The sequence below is a fragment of the Mustela putorius genome, unplaced genomic scaffold (genome assembly GCF_011764305.1).
Source record: "Mustela putorius furo isolate JIRA1106 unplaced genomic scaffold, ASM1176430v1.1 tig00537227_pilon_pilon_pilon, whole genome shotgun sequence".
Lineage (NCBI taxonomy): Eukaryota > Metazoa > Chordata > Mammalia > Carnivora > Mustelidae > Mustela > Mustela putorius.
In genome coordinates, this window is record NW_025422368.1 from 46,562,574 (window position 1) to 46,581,496 (window position 18,923).

General features: G+C 35.6%; 1 protein-coding gene across 1 annotated transcript in view; it reads left to right on the top strand.

The window, feature by feature from the left end:
* Window positions 1-6,859, top strand: part of TRHDE (thyrotropin releasing hormone degrading enzyme) — a 382,185-nt gene extending 375,326 nt beyond the window's left edge. Inside the window, exon 19 of the mRNA XM_004752417.3 lies at window positions 3,606-6,859. Coding sequence (XP_004752474.2) covers window positions 3,606-3,749 — 144 coding nt within the window. The 3' untranslated portion in view covers window positions 3,750-6,859. The remainder of the gene's footprint in view (window positions 1-3,605) is intronic.
* Window positions 6,860-18,923: the final 12,064 nt, after the last annotated feature.

Consider the following 18,923-nt stretch of genomic DNA (forward strand, 5'->3'; position numbering starts at 1 on the left):
ATTTGAAATGTCCTTGTAATGAAAAGTGCAGTTTCACACCTGAAACTAAACTGTGGTTTTTATTCCATTATCTACACAGCAGCTAACCTCACACTATCTGGCTGTGGCATGAGTTAGGAATCGCTTCCCGACATGGCTGCTTGTGCTGACTTTCTTTCTTTCTTTTTTTTTTAAGGTTTTATTTATTTATTTGACAGAGAGAAATCACAAGTAGATGGAGAGGCAGGTAGAGAGAGAGAGAGGGGGAAGCAGGCTCCCTGCTGAGCAGAGAGCACGATGCGGGACTCGATCCCAGGACCCTGAGATCATGACCTGAGCCGAAGGCAGCGGCTTAACCCACTGAGCCACCCAGGCGCCCCTTGTGCTGACTTTCTAGTTTAATAGTTGCCCTCTGAGGATTTTCCATACGTTCATTATCTCATCATTGTCTTTAAGATTGGGGACCACTGTTATAGAGTAGGATGGCAGTTTGCTTTGTATTGCTCATTACTCCCTCCTCCCACGCCCATTAATGTAAAGCAGGTGAGGAAATTCCAGACTCATCCTCTAATAACCAATGAACCTCACAAGCAGAAAACCCAATGCCCTCCCTTTGGATGTGGGAATAGTCTTATTTTCAAGACTATATATAGATCAAAAGGGAACCGGCATCTTTATGAATTCTGAAAACTCAGCTGAGGTGTTAATGACCCCATCAGACCCAGGGGCATTCAGTAGAGAAATAGGAGTAGTTGCAAGGTCCCTTCCTCAAAACTGCCTTCTAGTACCTGAAACTGGCAATTTCCTTCTAATTATTTGAATTTGAAAACTATTTCTCCATGAAACAGTGTGTTATTTCCTTAATTTTAAACTAATGGAAGTACAACCTGAGGGAGCGACAGAAGCCCTTTGCCAGTTTTTCATACTGATGTCTGTTGAGCAATTCTCCCCAGAGCTCCTTTTTCTGCCTCTTGAATCTCATCGGCAGCCCTGTTGTGGAGGAACATAGATCCTGGGCATCACAGACATCCCATTTACAGTTTTAATGTTGAAAATATAAACCTCATAATAGGGCAATAGCTAATTCAATTCATTTATATGGTTACTGAGAGTATATTATGTTTTGCAATTTACTCTACAAATAATTTATTTTGTGATGTTTAGGGTCTTGGGTACCCTAAAATCAGAGTTTCTTTTTAAATGTGAAAATGCCTTCTAATGGAGAAATTAACAAACATGTCTAGAAATTTTATGCTAAGAACAGGAAGCACAAACAACTCTGACATCTTACTAAATGCTATTTTATAAAAATGTCTAAACTTGCAACATTTTCAAATAAAAGCAGAAGATGGCATAAATATTTAGGAAACACAATAATAAAAGCTAATAACAGCAGAAAATTACCAAAGAACTGCAGAAATAAGCAAACCAGAATGCCAAGTGTCTTCCATCTACCCTGTGCCCTCTAAAGTCAGGCAAAGGGTCTGGAAGGTGCTATGATCACACACCCCCGGACCTGTTAGATGGCTGCTCTGACCACATGTTTGCCAGAAGAGCTGCAGAGGAATCTGGGCATAAAATCAATTTGTGTCAACCACGGAAAGTGGGCCATATGTGTTCTGATGAATAAACTACTCCCAAGATTCATTCAAGTCACCTCAGGCTCTCTGAGCTCACGAGGCTAGTACTTAGTGCACTTAAATAGTGATTTAAGAAATGAATCCCTGGAGACCCACCACTTATATTTTTTATTGATGGTTCTCTTGCAAGATAATCTGACCTACTGTCTTTGTGTCAATAACACATTCATATTCAAACCCATAGTTTGCCTTTGAGGAGGACTTAAGTGTTTTACTTCCAGTGTTCAGGCTGGCTTGCTCTGTCTCCCATCAAGGGGCCAAGAACATGCTGTACAGAGTCAAAGTTGCCAGTGGGTCATTTATCACTATCTGGCATATTTAGTACTGCTGAGGAAAGCCTGTAATAATGCAGAATGTATTTTAAGAGCAGCAAATATAATTTTTTCCTGATTGACATATATTATGTAAAGAATACCACTATAATGAACATATGTGATATATACATGTATGCTGTGATATACATATTTGTGTAATAAAACAATTCAAGACATAGATCATGATGTATTACTTGTTGCTATAGGAATATAGACTGAACGAATCCAAACATATAAATACCAATGAATTATTGCATTAATCAGTTAAAATTTAAAAATATGATTCAGTGTTTCCATTAGACTTCCTTTTAATATATGTGTGTCTGTTACAGGCATATGTGTGTGGCACGGTGCCTGGAATATTGAAGATATTCAGTAAATTCCCATGTCTTCCCTTCTTCCTCTTAGCATGTGTAAATTTGGTAAAATGTCAAATCAATTTTCAGGATAGCATCAATAAATCTTTGCTATATGTTGGATATTTTACATGTTTGTTATCAAAGCATAGGGATTTTGAAGTCTTATAAAGGATATAGCTCTGCGATGAAGTCATCCATTGCTAATGACGTGGAGGGGCATGGGGCTTTGTAGGAAAGTGGAGGAAAAACTTTGAGAAAACCGATGGGTATCATGTAATCAAAGTAACACTGTCATAAACAAACCGAGCTACCAATGAACCACTTTCTAGATTAACTCAGAAAGGTATTAAGAAGTCCATTTTAAATGCCCTTCCCCCTGTCCCTGAGTCAGTCTTGCTGCACTACATTTCGCTCCTGGCATGTCCTCCATGTGGCACCCACCATATGATGAATCACACCCACACTAATTACACCACTAATGTTTCTGTGTTGCAAGCTGATTTTTCACATTTGCCTATTAGCATTGAGATTGTTGGTTGGTTGCCAGTTTCTTAACATATTGAACAGAAAGACTGCTAGAAAGACTCTTGAAACAAAATCCCTGAGCATTCCCAGAATATGTGAACTCTCTAGAGAAAATCTTATATCCAGAAAAATATTAGCAAAATATCTTAAAATGGCAACTTATTTTAATTAAGTGCTCAAAGTCTCTAGCTAAATGAGTCCACATTTAACTATCTTTCATTCTTTCTAAGCTGAGTCACTTGGGCAACTGAAATGTCATTAATCATCCAGTTTTCACAGCATCGTTACTTTCTTCCCACCACCCAATATCTGGTAATCCTTTGCTGCTAAAGATAGTGTCAACCCCTTATGCTACTTATTTGGGGATGATGAAGAAGATTTGGATCTCTACCAACAAAGAGTGAGCTTTAATCCTTATCTTCAGTTTTTGAGGCTATTTGAACATTGATGTACTTCGTAATTAGAACTAGCCTTGGCCACAGTCCGGTCAACCTATTACGAAAAGATAAATATGTCTGTTTTAATATTTACTTAGGAAACAAGAATCTGAATTTGGAACTCTTGAAACTGTAATGTCCACTCTTTTTTCCTTCTGGTTCCAGAAGATACTATACCACACTTAATGGGCACAATTTGTTATATTGTATTTCGTTAGTGAGCTCTCTTCCTGTATTAAATATGCCTTCTGTGGTGGCTGTGGCACTTCGTTTCTCATACAGTCTTGTTTACATACGTTAGACAGGAGCTTGAGGCATGCATATTTACCATTCAAAACTGTTTCTTTCCAGCTGAAGAACTTCATGAAGAACTATGACGGAGTAGCTGCTGCCTCATTCTTGAGAGCTGTGGAAACCGTGGAAGCCAACGTGCGCTGGAAAATGCTTTATCAAGATGAGCTTTTCCAATGGTTAGGAAAAGCTCTGAGACACTAAACTCTCTCTTATAAACAATCCAACTCCGAATTTTGGGAGAAGACCTGCTTTCTATGGAATGAGGAAAATGTGCTATGTGGAAAATGGCCAGATTTTCAGCATTAACGTGTGGGAGGAAAATTTTATTTATTTATTTTTTTTGGTTTTGGGGAAGTTTTTGGTTTGTTTCATTCATTCTGTTTTGTTTCTCTACTGGGTGTTCTTCTCTAAAGAAACTCTTGCAAGTGACACTAGCCATGATGGCCTCAGCTGTACATTCCTCTTTGTACAGGACCAAATATTATAGTGGTGCATGCTGATGTTGCCGTCAGTTCGGAAAAACATATTCAGAATATTTTGTGCATGGTTGTATGGTCCTGCCTGTGTTCAGCATGCTTACTTAAACTGTCTGATGTCGTATGTGTATATATGTTACATCCAGGATGGGCATTATACAAAAGCACAAAGATTATCTATGACAATCATTGTTGCAATGAAAGAAAAACTGAAAAGGAATTCTCTTCTTAGTCCTGGGCAATGTGGGAGGTGAAATAGCTCTTTAAGTGATCATTATCACTTCTTTCAGCAATTGGCTTGTCTTGCAATGATGACTGTGTAGCTAACTCATTTTCTTCGAGTTAAAGCCGTGTATACGTTTAAAAAGGCGTATAGATAGTGTATGCATATGTATATGTACAGAGGGAAGCCCTATATGTATATAGTATGTTGTACACTGCACTTCTGCAAAGAATCTCTTCCAATCAAAGAAACTTTATCTCTTTTTATAAACTTGTGCAAACTTTGAAAAGGCTGAAAAGAATTTATCTCACCACTCCCCACCATTTCCTAACGAAATTTCTCGACTCTTACAGATTTTTTTTCATCTATTTCCTGAACAACAGTCTATTCTACTACATGAAAGTGAATTCAAGCAAAATTTATGTATAAACACTCTTCTAATTCTCCAAAGTGGCAGAAACATATCCTAAATACAGATTCTGTCATCATTCTGGTCAAACTTCCTGTTGCATAAAACAATTGTGCACGTTTAATAATTATCAGTGCTGAGAAAATGTTTCTTTCCCATCTTGTTTGTTTTTCCATCTCATGTTGTGTGGTCCAGAGGGTTAAAAACTTTCTGTGTATGTGTGTGTGTTGGTCTTTGTGTCTGTGTCAGTCAAATCCTCCATTAAGTGATGGGACCTCAAGTAGGTCTGATACCATGTAATGACCCTTGGATCCCAGTCGTGCCATCCATTCAGAGGACAGTTATTTTCCTGGAGCAAAGCTTTTTCTTTGGCATTGACAGCTCTCTTCTACCTAGGAATTTTAAATAGCCCTTGCCATGGCTGTCTATTATGTAACACAAGTGCTTTTAAATGGTATTCTCACCCAGTAGGCCAGCTCTCCAAACATTGCTTAGATGATCTAAAATGAACATATTTTAAGTTTGCCGTTATAAAATACCAACACAACCAATGGACCCAAGCCAAAAGTTTGTGGACCACTTTTTATTGTCCTGAGGTTTTCCACTCCTCCAAATCTTCTTGCAGATTATTGAGAGAAATAGATTCTAATAGTCACTGAGCACTGGGGGAAAAATAGGTATTTTAAAAACCAGAGCCATAAATTTATTTTGAGTCTGTAGAAAAAAGGAGCAATTTCCCAATCCATCAAACAAGTATCACCTACAACTGAATTTTATCTTTTTAGCAATTAATAACTATTACTCATACCTAACATTTTCAGCACTTCATTCAATTAAAACACATGAATTTTAAGGACACTGTGTGGTATTAGTAAGACATAGTAATAGTAGAAAATCTAAAAGTCATTCTGCTGATCAGAAGTCGTGAAATTTAACTAGTACTTATCGCATATAAAATCCTTTAGGGACAAGTTCTGAGACATCACAATAATAAATATCACTCTGCAGTGCAGGTCCAAAACATGTACTGTATCACCCTTGGATTCATGGAATTGAGGTAAATAGATTAAAAAATTAGAGGTGGATGTCTTATTTTGTGTCATGGATTATTGAAAATTCTTTGTAGTTGTGACATTCTTTTTGAGTGAAATCTCCATTTCCAGATTTGAGTTAGAAAGCCTTTAAGAGTTCTTTTTTTCCTCCCCACTGTTAATAATCTTAATCCTCTTTCAGTATTTTAGTGGCCTTGAACAACTGGTTTAGCTACGATGTCAAATCCTAAATGTGTAATTATGTGCAATGTTTGATACCTCATAGAATATCTGTTCAACGGTATAGTAGTATCAATGGCATCGAGATGGAATTTCTGTTCTACATATTTTTCAATGATTTATCCTTTCCAGTGTTGAAGATTATATCAGGCTTTGACGTTTTTTAGTTGTTTAAATAAGTAATATTTTCAAAATAATAAAATGACCAATGATATCTCTTGGAATATTCTGTAAAATGTAGTTATAAAAGTCTATTTTCTACATAGAGTTTTTATCTTTTTTCTCTTCTTTGTATGTTTTACAAGTCCTATATATGCATGAAATAACAAACTGTTGAAATTGTTCAGTATCTAGGCTTAAATCTTTACTCTGCCAATATATATATACACAACACAAAAGTTGGTTTCAATTAGGCAGGACTAAATTGTTTACCATACTGAATATTAAATAACACCAGGTAACTTATAAATAAAACGTTTTCCCCATTTTCACACATTTTCCCTTAAACTTTTCTTAAAATCTTCATGTTTTTAAAAAATAGTCGAGTACGACCTCTAAGGTTAATTTCTACAATGTGAGGTTGATATCTGAGTTTCAATAACCCAGATTTTAATTGGAGCTTTTTTAAAATTGGAGCTTAGCTGACTTAGATTTATATTATTTCTAAGATACTTTATATCATAGGACTGAGATTTTTGTGTCAGTGCTATTTACAAACATAACTGTAATATCTTACAAGGTTAAGATTACAACGTACTCATAAATTGCATTTCATTTGTGAAAAACTTCTACAAATGCTGTTTTATTGCTTATTATGCTTAACATAATAAATTATATTAGCCCTGATAGTCTGATGAGAAAACTGAGGCTCGGATTAGCAACAGGAACCTTGAAAATTACATAGTTGTTATCTGGGAAACAGGCACAATAACCTTAGCTTTTCTTTTTTTTTTTTTTTAAATTTTTTATTTTTTATAAACATATATTTTTATCCCCAGGGGTACAGGTCTGTGAATCACCAGGTTTACACACTTCACAGCACTCACCAAATCACATACCCTCCCCAATGTCCATAATCCCACCCCCTTCTCCCAAACCCCCTCCCCCCCGGCAACCCTCAGTTTGTTTTGTGAGATTAAGAGTCACTTATGGTTTGTCTCCCTCCCAATCCCATCTTGTTTCATTTATTCTTCTTCTACCCACTTAAGCCTCCATGTTGCATCACCACTTCCTCATATCAGGGAGATCATATGATAGTTGTCTTTCTCTGCTTGACTTATTTCGCTAAGCATGATACGCTCTAGTTCCATCCATGTTGTTGCAAATGGCAAGATTTCATTTCTTTTGATGGCTGCATAGTATTCCATTGTGTATATATACCACATCTTCTTGATCCATTCATCTGTTGATGGACATCTAGGTTCTTTCCATAGTTTGGCTATTGTGGACATTGCTGCTATAAACATTCGGGTGCATGTGTCCCTTTGGATCACTACATTTGTATCCTTAGGGTAAATACCCAATAGTGCAATTGCTGGGTCATAGGGCAGTTCTATTTTCAACATTTTGAGGAACCTCCATGCTGTTTTCCAGAGTGGCTGCACCAGCTTGCATTCCCACCAACAGTGTAGGAGGGTTCCCCTTTCTCCGCATCCTCGCCAGCATCTGTCATTTCCTGACTTGTTGATTTTAGCCATTCTGACTGGTGTGAGGTGATATCTCATTGTGGTTTTGATTTGTATTTCCCTGATGCCGAGTGATATGGAGCACTTTTTCATGTGTCTGTTCGCCATCTGGATGTCTTCTTTGCAGAAATGTCTGTTCATGTCTTCTGCCCATTTCTTGATTGGATTATTTGTTCTTTGGGTGTTGAGTTTGCTAAGTTCTTTATAGATTCTGGACACTAGTCCTTTATCTGATATGTCGTTTGCAAATATCTTCTCCCATTCTGTCAGTTGTCTTTTGATTTTGTTAACTGTTTCCTTTGCTGTGCAAAAGCTTTTGATCTTGATGAAATCCCAGTAGTTCATTTTTTCCCTTGCTTCCCTTGCCTTTTGCGTTGTTCCTAGGAAGATGTTGCTGCGGCAGAGGTCGAAGAGGTTGCTGCCCGTGTTCTCCTCAAGGATTTTGATGGATTCCATTCGTACATTGAGGTCCTTCATCCATTTTGAGTCTATTTTTGTGTGTGGTGTAAGGAAATGGTCCAATTTCATTTTTCTGCATGTGGCTGTCCAATTTTCCCAGCACCATTTATTGAAAAGGCTGTCTTTTTTCCATTGGACATTCTTTCCTGCTTTGTCGAAGATTAGTTGACCATAGAGTTGAGGGTCTATTTCTGGGCTCTCTATTCTGTTCCATTGATCTATGTGTCTGTTTTTGTGCCAGTACCATGCTGTCTTGATGATGACAGCTTTGTAATAGAGCTTGAAGTCCGGAATTGTGATGCCACCAACGTTGGCTTTCTTTTTCAATATCCCTTTGGCTATTCGAGGTCTTTTCTGGTTCCATATAAATTTTAGAATTATTTGTTCCATTTCTTTGAAAAAGATGGATGGTACTTTGATAGGAATTGCATTAAATGTGTAGATTGCTTTAGGTAGCATAGACATTTTCACAATATTTATTCTTCCAATCCAGGAGCATGGAACATTTTTCCATTTCTTTGTGCCTTCCTCAATTTCTTTCATGAGTACTTTATAGTTTTCTGAGTGTAGAATCTGTGCCTCTTTGGTTACATTTATTCCTAGGTATCTTATGGTTTTGGGTGCAATTGTAAATGGGATTGACTCCTTAATATCTCTTTCTTCTGTCTTGCTGTTGGTGTAGAGAAATGCAACTGATTTCTGTGCATTGATTTTATATCCTGACACTTTACTGAATTCCTGTATAAGTTCTAGCAGTTTTGGAGTGGAGTCTTTTGGGTTTTCCACATATAGTATCATATCATCTGCGAAGAGTGATAATTTGACTTCTTCTTTGCCGATTTGGATGCCTTTAATTTCCTTTTGTTGTCTGATTGCTGAGGCTAGGACCTCTAGTACGATGTTGAATAGCAGTGGTGATAATGGACATCCCTGCCGTGTTCCTGACCTTAGCGGAAGAGCTTTCAGTTTTTCTCCATTGAGAATGATATTTGCGGTGGGTTTTTCATAGATGGCTTTGATGATATTGAGGTATGTGCCCTCTATCCCTACACTTTGAAGAGTTTTGATCAGGAAGGGATGTTGTACTTTGTCAAATGCTTTTTCAGCATCTATTGAGAGTATCATATGGTTCTTGTTCTTTCTTTTATTGATGTGTTGTATCACATTGACTGATTTGCGGATGTTGAACCAACCTTGCAGCCCTGGAATAAATCCCACTTGGTCGTGGTGAATAATCTTTTTAATGTACTGTTGAATCCTATTGGCTAGTATTTTGTTGAGTATTTTCGCATCTGTGTTCATCAAGGATATCGGTCTATAGCTCTCTTTTTTGGTGGGATCCTTGTCTGGTTTTGGGATCAAGGTGATGCTGGCCTCATAAAATGAGTTGGGAAGTTTTTCCTTCCATTTCTATTTTTTGGAACAGTTTCAGGAGAATAGGAATTAGTTCTTCTTTAAATGTTTGGTAGAATTCCCCCGGGAAGCCGTCTGGCCCTGGGCTTTTGTTTGTTTGGAGATTTTTAATGACTGTTTCAATCTCCTTACTGGTTATGGGTCTGTTCAGGCTTTCTATTTCTTCCTGGTTCAGTTGTGGTAGTTTATATGTTTCTAGGAATGCATCCATTTCTTCCAGATTGTCAAATTTATTGCCGTAGAGTTGCTGCTCATAGTATGTTCTTATAATAGTTTGTATTTCTTTGGTGTTAGTTGTGATCTCTCCTCTTTCATTCATGATTTTATTTATTTGGGTCCTTTCTCTTTTCTTTTTGATAAGTCGGGCCAGGGGTTTATCAATTTTATTAATTCTTTCAAAGAACCAGCTCCTAGTTTCGTTGATTTGTTCTATTGTTTTTTTGGTTTCTATTTCATTGATTTCTGCTCTGATCTTTATGATTTCTCTTCTCCTGCTGGGCTTAGGGTTTCTTTCTTGTTCTTTCTCCAGCTCCTTTAGGTGTAGGGTTAGGTTGTGTACCTGAGACCTTTCTTGTTTCTTGAGAAAGGCTTGTACCGCTATATATTTTCCTCTCAGGACTGCCTTTGTTGTGTCCCACAGATTTTGAACCGTTGTATTTTCATTATCATTTGTTTCCATGATTTTTTTCAATTCTTCTTTAATTTCCCGGTAACCTTAGCTTTTCAATAGAACCTTCCTAAGACAAAACTAGAAAGACACTTTGAAATGCCTCTATCCATTGCACGAGTTGGAGGTTTTCCAAATACCAGAAAAAGCATCAAAACACGTGATGAAATAGGTCTACACTAATTATATTATTTTGTAAAGTCTGTGTTTCTAATGGGTATGATGTCAAACAACTTCATGGAATGTTCATCAGCAATTCACTTCAGTCAGGATAAGCATCCTGATATTGTGACAAAACATATAGTTCATTAATTATAGTTTCCTTTTTTGATCTTTTGCTGAACACTGTTTAAATAGGACTTTAACATGGTTTATAATATGCTTTATTTTTATACATATTTCTCTGATAAACTCTAACTGTAGTAACAGATGGTCAGACCACACATAAAATGGTTTCCATCTAAATCAGTGAAAATAATATTCAGTAAAATGTTATGTAGACTAAATTGTAAAAAAGCAATGTTTATGCAGCTGCAATATAGGAATTCCTGAAGAAACTTACAATGATGTATTTAATTAAAATCCACTGGCTGTTAAAATTTTAAGGAATTTTTTTTTTTTTTTCCCTGAGGAATTGAAGACCTAAAATAGCTCAATTATTCTCAGGATGACCAAGAGATAACCACATATACCTCTTAAAGACATGGTAAAAGTTTATATAATGAGATATTAGGATTCCTAAATAATTTTTCTTCCCTTTACCAGAGATCATAGCTGGATTATTATCATTTGACACTGCTAATTATATAGGGCAAAATTCAATTTAATTAAACAGATATTTATAGAGCACATTTTATTTCACAAAGCACTCTGTGAAGGGAAAGGAAGGAGGAGCAGAAAAAGGCCTAGAGGAATTCACATCACAGTAAATGCAACAAACATAAATCATGAGCCAATCAGAGTGAGGGTGACATGAAAAATAATTACCTGCTACATCAGAGAAACTAAATTTTTAAGTATAGATAATATTGTGCATTATTTTTGTACACTCGTTTTCAAAACTTATATGGTACTTGAGGATAATTCTCAATGTTTGGTATCACAGCACTTAATTATGTTTCGCAAAAATGTGTAACATTTAGAAAGTATAATAAAAACACATGGTTTAAACTTTGTAATTGGAATATAAACTGGGATAGAATTTATCTTCAAGAAAAGCTATTTGAACAATTTAATAATATCAGTAAGGTGCAGGAAAGATGTTTAACCTACTTAGGAAAAGTAGTTCAAGTTTTCTAAAATGGGTTTAGCATACTATTTGTATATTCACAATGTGTTAATTTTAAGTTAATCATATATTCTTTAAAGCAGGTTCAACAATTCTTATCCCAGGCAAAAATGAATTTGTTCAAATTAGTACATGTGAACTTTTGAGTAAAGAAATGTACTTATAAAATATTTTAAAATTTCAAGTTTTAGTTATATAAAGGTAACCTTGAGTTCAATCGCTGTGAATTAATAAGGAATTATTTTATTAAAATATTTTGCTTAACGTGGTTTCTCTTCAGGAAAACACTAACAAAAGGGAACTCTAGTAGCTTTTATTTTCAATTTTATTTTATGAAATTTTGTTTCAAAGTTTAGAAAAGTTTTTAGAGTCTTTATTAAAATTAAGCAGTTGGTGAAAAATAGATGTTCTAATTTTAAGTATACTATTTATGTATAAGTATATGCATTATATTTTTTAAAAAAGTTTTTCACCAAAGGTCTTATTAGTAGACAGTATGATTTTATTCAGATTTTGAACACATAGCACATTAAGGAACTTTATTTTGAATATTAAGTACTTTAAGGATAGTACACTGAAAATGTTTCTTTTTTACATTCCCAGTTCATGTACTAATGCACTAAGAGAAAAGAAAAATAATGACCAGTTCTTTATTTTTATCTGAATTAGTTTTTTGTGTGCTGTATTAATGTTAAACGAGATAAAATATAGGAAAAGAATGAACCTTTGAGCATCTACTAAATGTCAGGCATTTTTCAATCTTTTTAAAGATTTTATTTATTAGTTGACAGACAGAGATCACAAGTAGGCAGAAAGGCAGGCAGAGAGAGAGGGAGAAGCAGGCTCCCTGCTGAGAAGAGAGTCAGATGCAGGGCTGGATCCCAGGACCCTGAGATCATGACCTGAGCTGAGGGCAGAAGCTTAACCCACTGAACCACCCAGATGCCCCTAAATGTCAGGCATTTTATAGACATCATCTCATTTAATAACTGAAACACCATCAGTTTCAATTTATCAACGGGGAGACTGAGGTTAAGAGTTGGGATCAGTTTACATGACTGGTGATAGGTATTAGCTGGGATTCAAAACGGTGCAAAACAAGACTTACGGGGCTCAAGTCAGTCATCAATCTGCCTCCCATATGCCCGGAAGCATAATCATTATCGGTACAGACCAGTCTCTATAGAGGATTTGAATACTTAGCTTACTTTTTTCATTGTCACTGACTCGTTTGAGAAAAAAATGCTAGTTAGTGCTTTTTGGTTTGACACTCGGTTCTTAACAGTTACTTCACATGGCCTATTGACAGTTTTCATCCAAATGTTTTATGTTAGTGTGTAGTGTAGTGGGTTTTAAGCTACAACAGATAATGAACAGATACTCCAGACAATCAACCTTGAAAAATAAGTAAAAAGAGAGGGTGGATTACAAAACTCTTCACCAGTGGACCAAAAGATAGGTTAAACCTCTGTCCTACATGCAGAGGAGATCTATTCGTGTAGCCAGAACTTTCCTGTTGTTTAGCCATGAGGTCAGAGAGCTCTTCTTTCTGCTTAGAGCTGTATAGATGGACTGCTGCTGCTGAATTTACTCGAAGTTACCTTTTCCATTGGCCTGCTGTACGTAGTGGATGCGGTTTAAGATAACTGCTTTGACCTAGCTTGGCGCAGGTCAACTTACTTCTAATCGCACACATTTTTACTATGTCATGTAAGTAAATGAGAGAGTGAAATGTTTTATAGCGAATATTACCGTAAAGCACATCTGCCTTGAATGTGCAGTGGATTTATCTTCCAAGTTAATCATTAAGTCGCTACCGTTTTAACCCCTACTAGGTTCACAATATTACTATGCTTGTTCTTGGACAGTATCCTGTTCCCACCTTCATATACTCTAGGACCTACTGGGTGAGAACATTTGCTATTAATTTTGCGTTATTCGGTTTTATTTAACATAGGTTTCTTATCCATCACTTCTCAAGCATATAACATTTTTTCAAGTGAATTTCTCCTCAAATATGGTTTCTATCTTTTAAACTATGGTATAATAGTAGTCTCACATTACCTTTTTAAATGCTCCCTGTACCTTGTCACATATGAATATACTTGCCATTTTCCTTTGATATATTTTGGTACCTTTATGTTTTGATAGTCTTTGAAGACAAATTCACACTATAAAATAAAACACATTAGTTCTGTGAAGCTTATGCACTGTCCAGTTACTTGGGGTGAAATGAGACGTTCTGTCCTTGAACTGTCAAGAGTGGCTTTCTGCACACCACTGGACTCATCAGATAATCTTTTAAAATATTATGTGGACTATTTTTAATGAACTTGAATTAATTCGGCAACAAACTTTATTTTCCTAAAGCCATTTCCCAAATGGACAGACTTACTTAAAATATGCCTAATGGAAGCAGTTTTTTGCTTTTTAATATTTTATGATTTAGAAACAAAATAACTATTCTTTTAGTAAATACAACTTGCTAAAGAATTTACCAAATCAATGTTTTTGTGTTAGTTTAGAAGATAAATGTTTTCTGTGGTATGCCTTTAAAACTATTCAGTGAAAATCGAATCAGTATGTGTTCAACATGAAATTTTTATTCCATTAAAATCAAGCACTAACAAAGTGGATTTTTCTAAATGAGAAAATTTCTCTTCTGTATTTTAAGCAGAACAAATTTGAATTTTGCCTCTGACAATAAAATTTTGTACAGTAATTCATCACTGTCTTAATTTTCTGACATGTACAGATAAGGCCAAGATAAACAATACCTTCTGCTTTTTCATTCTTCTGTTTTCACTTTAGAACCCATTTTTAATTCTGAGTATCCATACTGTAGAGGTCCATGGCAAGAAAAAAAAGTCACTTGCTTTTCTGACATGAGCCTTTCCCAAGCTATACACTTATTGAAGCTAGAATAAAGAAGTATGTATTTATGCAATATCGTAAAAAAAAAAAATCCAAGGCAGTCTTTTCTTCCAATTGTATGCCTTTAGAATAAATTAAATGATCTATACACTTCAGTAAAAGTGATTTCACCTGCAATGCATTTCAGATTGCTTTTTAATAGGTTTTCCACATTGGACAGACTGTCAGAATCCCTGAATTTAAAGAATCATCTTCAGTAACAACAGAACTATAAAATATATATAATCAGGACTCATAAGTATTACTCAAGATAAATTTTTTGATGTCCCTGGGTTTTTCTCTTTTTAAGGGTTATTCAGAAAACATTAAATTTGGTTGTGTATAGCCACCCATTTGCAATTTTACCCCTGATACATTATATACAGCCATAGGAAGTCCTCCTCTGTCATGAGCATGAAAATAAGAAATGGAAGTCTTTTTTTTTTTTTTTTTTGAAGAAATGGAAGTTCTTTAAAACTGGAATCAAGACGATTCCTATTTGTATTATAGCCAGTGTCTCTATGTGTATGTACTGGAGAAATATAGATGTCTGTATCTATTTCATATAGATAGAAATATATGGTATCTATCCAAATCTATATAATCTATACATACACATATAGTTTCATTTCTGTACTGAAATGAAAATTGTGCTGTGGAATAATCACAGAGGTCAGAAAACGGTTATTATAAAATATCAGTTGGGAGAGTAGAGCATGGGTACTATTTTTACCTAAAGAACCTGTCAAATGGGTCATTAAGTTATAGAAGCATGACCGCAAGAATTTTCTCTAAGAGTCATGCAGGAACTTATAAAGAAACAATTCTGATGAGATCAGGCACATTCAGGGTGGTCTGATTATAAACAACAACAACAATAACAAATCCATTCTGTCTGGTCCCTAACCTTAGAGATTCTATCTCAGTAGGTGATGGGTGGGATGGGGTCTTCTGCATTTTGAACAAGACTGTAGGTGATTCCAGTGGAGGCAATCTGTCTAGACCATGGTTTAAGGAATATTGGCTAGGCTCAGTGGTTCTCTCCCTGACTTGATAGTAGATTCCCCCAGATAGTGTTTAAACCTTCCTGATGTCTGGGCTGTACTTCGATCCAATTAAAAAGAATCTCTGGCATCAGGCATATGCATCAGCATTTGTAAAAGACTCCCGATGATTCTAATACACAGGGTTAAGAATTCTGGGTAACAGATACCAAATGGAACAATAAGCCCTTAAGGAATAGTTATGAAATGTTACCCACGTACCTATTTTTAGAAATCTAAGAGGTTCTTATTATTGCTTGACTTTCTCCACTAAATGTAGAAGCAAAACCTGTGTTGTCAATTAGCTGAATAGTGAGAAGCAAATAAGAACCTTGGACAATGGCTCTCCGTGGTATATAACTGGCCCTGTGCAGAAAGCTGAGTGGTCCCAGACCATCCATGTAGATGCTTCTGTTTCCCTGTTTCTTCTGTTTCACTGACTTTCTCCATCACCTGCTTTGTCTTACATCCTTTTCTCTACAGTCTTAATGAGAATGACTATATCCACATCTACTATCAGCAATAACAATTTTTCAACTTTTATTTTACTTGGAAATAAAAGGGAAGGCCGTTGGCAGGGTGTTCCATCAAATGACTGCACCTTTGCCCTTCCGACCAGAACAATTGTTTTCTGTGCCTCATCTGGCAAGTGTCTGAAACTGGAGCTCAGGGCTGACACATGGGATAACATGGTCACATCAGGGACATAAACTAACCATACACTATTATTATAAATGGTTATCATCTGGAATGTTCTTTTTCCTAGTTCTTTCCTGGTTTCTTTTACTCTTGCTTCTCTTTCTTTCTGTCTCTCACTGCGACCTGCCCGTTGAGCACTGAGACTTCTTTAGAAACAGACACTATATTTTCACTTGACATTGCAAAAAGAATAGTGGAAGTTTTGAGCTGTTACCATATCTGTGTGCATAATAGAAAGTGACATGTGTTCTTGGGATTGTCAAGCAAGGCCCAAAGGGCATCGGGCACATTGCAACTGCCTGGTTGTGCTCTGGACTCTGTGCTCATTCATTAATTCTTTAGTTCTTGGCCTCATTTACGTTGTTAAATTTTGCTTGCTTTTCCTAAAATCTCTGGCTAATTAGAGATTTCAGAATGCAAACGAATTCATTTATTTTTCACTAGAAAGGAAACTAGAAACATTGCCACCTCTGAAACATTTTAGCAACTAGTAGAGGGTGAATTATTTAATTGGAGAACTCTTGAGCCATATCTGACAAAAAAAGAAAAAAAAAAAAAAAGAAGGTGCCCTAATGCCCTAATCCTCTCTATCCCTAGTTCTGCTATTTTTTTTCTTCTCCATCTTTTACCCTATATGTAATGATCTTGATATGATTTAACAGTGAGCCAATTTGCATGCAGAAGGGAAATTTTGCTTTGAGTAAGACCTTCCAAATTAGTAACTTTTTATTAAGATATCAAAATTTGTACAAAGACTAACTTCATGGAGACAGATTTGACAAATTCAGGTCTACTCAAGAATTCCAACAACTGGCTGCCAGGTAGAGTAAGGAGGGAACTGCTTAATGAGCAAAGAATTGTATAGAAATCCTAAAGCTAAAATCTTAATTGAAATGGTTTCCATCCAACATTGCTAGGTAGACATACATCAAAATTTAGCACAAAAAGGGGATGGGGAGGTAGGTTTGCCATATTTAAGATGGCGGTGGACTTTAGCGCACAGAGATGTTCCAAGAATGCAACAAATGTGTAAAGAACTACAGACAGTTTAAGTATAGCACCAACATACTATACAAGTAAATTGTTCTATGCTTGGATGACCTCAGCATTTTTCAGTGATATTTGACTGAAAATAATTGACTGAGATAAATGGAAGGTTTCATGTAATAAACACAAATTTAAATGTTTTAAGTGTGTGTGTGTGTGTGTGTGTGTGTGTGTTGTGTGTGTGTTTGTGTGTGTGTGTGATAGATGGAGGGGGAGAGGAGGAGAGTTAAAAGCAGAGGAAGGAACCTTAAAGAAGGCATATTTTCACATGGAAAAAAAGTGAAATTAGAGTCCCACATTACACAATGAAATCATTTTACAATATTTTAGACTCAATTTATTCAATTTGCTAGTTTGAAAATTCTCATCTTGTTGCATATGAAAAAAAATACCTGGTGATTTAGAAGAGAGATTTAGACTGAAATGTGATATTATTAGTTTTGGTTCAATAGAAAGTGACATGAGTTTCTAGAACTGTCAAGTAAGATTCTGGACACATAGAAACTAGACATTCTTTTGATTGCAAAAAGAAATACCAAAACCTAACTTTGGGTAAATGAAACTGGAAAAAAATCAGGTTGCCTTTTCTGGTTAGTAACAAAACATTGGAACTCCAGGATTAGAAATGTAGATGAGTATCTGCTCGTTTTGTCACAAGTTCATTTTAAAATAAGGGTCCGTATGTGTTAAGTTTTTAGTCATTCTTGTAACTCAAACAACTTGAGTGATGGCAAATGCTTTATTTGAATTTTGTGTGTAAAATTTTCATTTGTTTTGATTACAGATTTTTATCTTACTATAATATTTGTCATCACTTGAGAAATTTGATTTTGTCCTACAGACCTTGTACAGATTGGCTAAATTGCAAGAATCAAGCAAAATATGCACATGCCATGCCCTAGGTATATACATATACATATGTATATATGTGTGAATATATATTCTATATGTACTATATATGTACTATAAATTAGCAGTTTCCTTAAAAGGATCAACTTGTTCCACATAGCACTTAGTTAATTAAAGGTCCAAAGTTTGAATACCGCTAAGCCACATCTCAGTTAAATATTGGCTGTATTTTGGACCCAAACCAAGAAATTAAAATTTTTTGTTCTTGTTTAGTTTTGTCATGTGAGAATTTGGGGATTCTGACCTTGTCAGTACAATGGATTATTTCTCTTTCTATATAAGTAGCATATCTTCATTCCCACTTAAAATCACAAGAAGGGAATTTTATCCCCCAGATATCACTGTGCTAGTGCATCTGTTACTTGAGAGTAGTTTCTCACTCAATTAGATGTGTACAGCCTGTGGTTAGTCTATGTTTTTGTAGGACATGTTTGGGAAGAACTTTTCTGTTATAGACTACACACTACCTCCTTCAGGGATTCATTAAGGTAGACAGAATATCATGGTAACAGAACACTGCCCTATGTTTCTGATAACTTCACTTTCCCTACTTTAGAAACATTGAAATGACAGCTATCAACATATCACACAACCAAGAAATTTTTTTATTCTCATATGTTGTCAAAGTTCTTTGAAAAGGAGTAGGGTGGATTTTTGTTCTTTCTCACAGTTCTCAAACTTACCTAAATAAAACCAATTGAAAATCTTATCCTCTACATCAGAGATTTATTTCACAGTTAAAATTTTTCACAGTTTAAAAAAAATTTTTTTTTTTGGTCAATTTGAAATCTCTCTCCTCTGAATAGATTCTCTTTTCAGTGTATATAGTCCTTACTGACTATACCATCCATTTCACACTTCTTTGATAGTTTA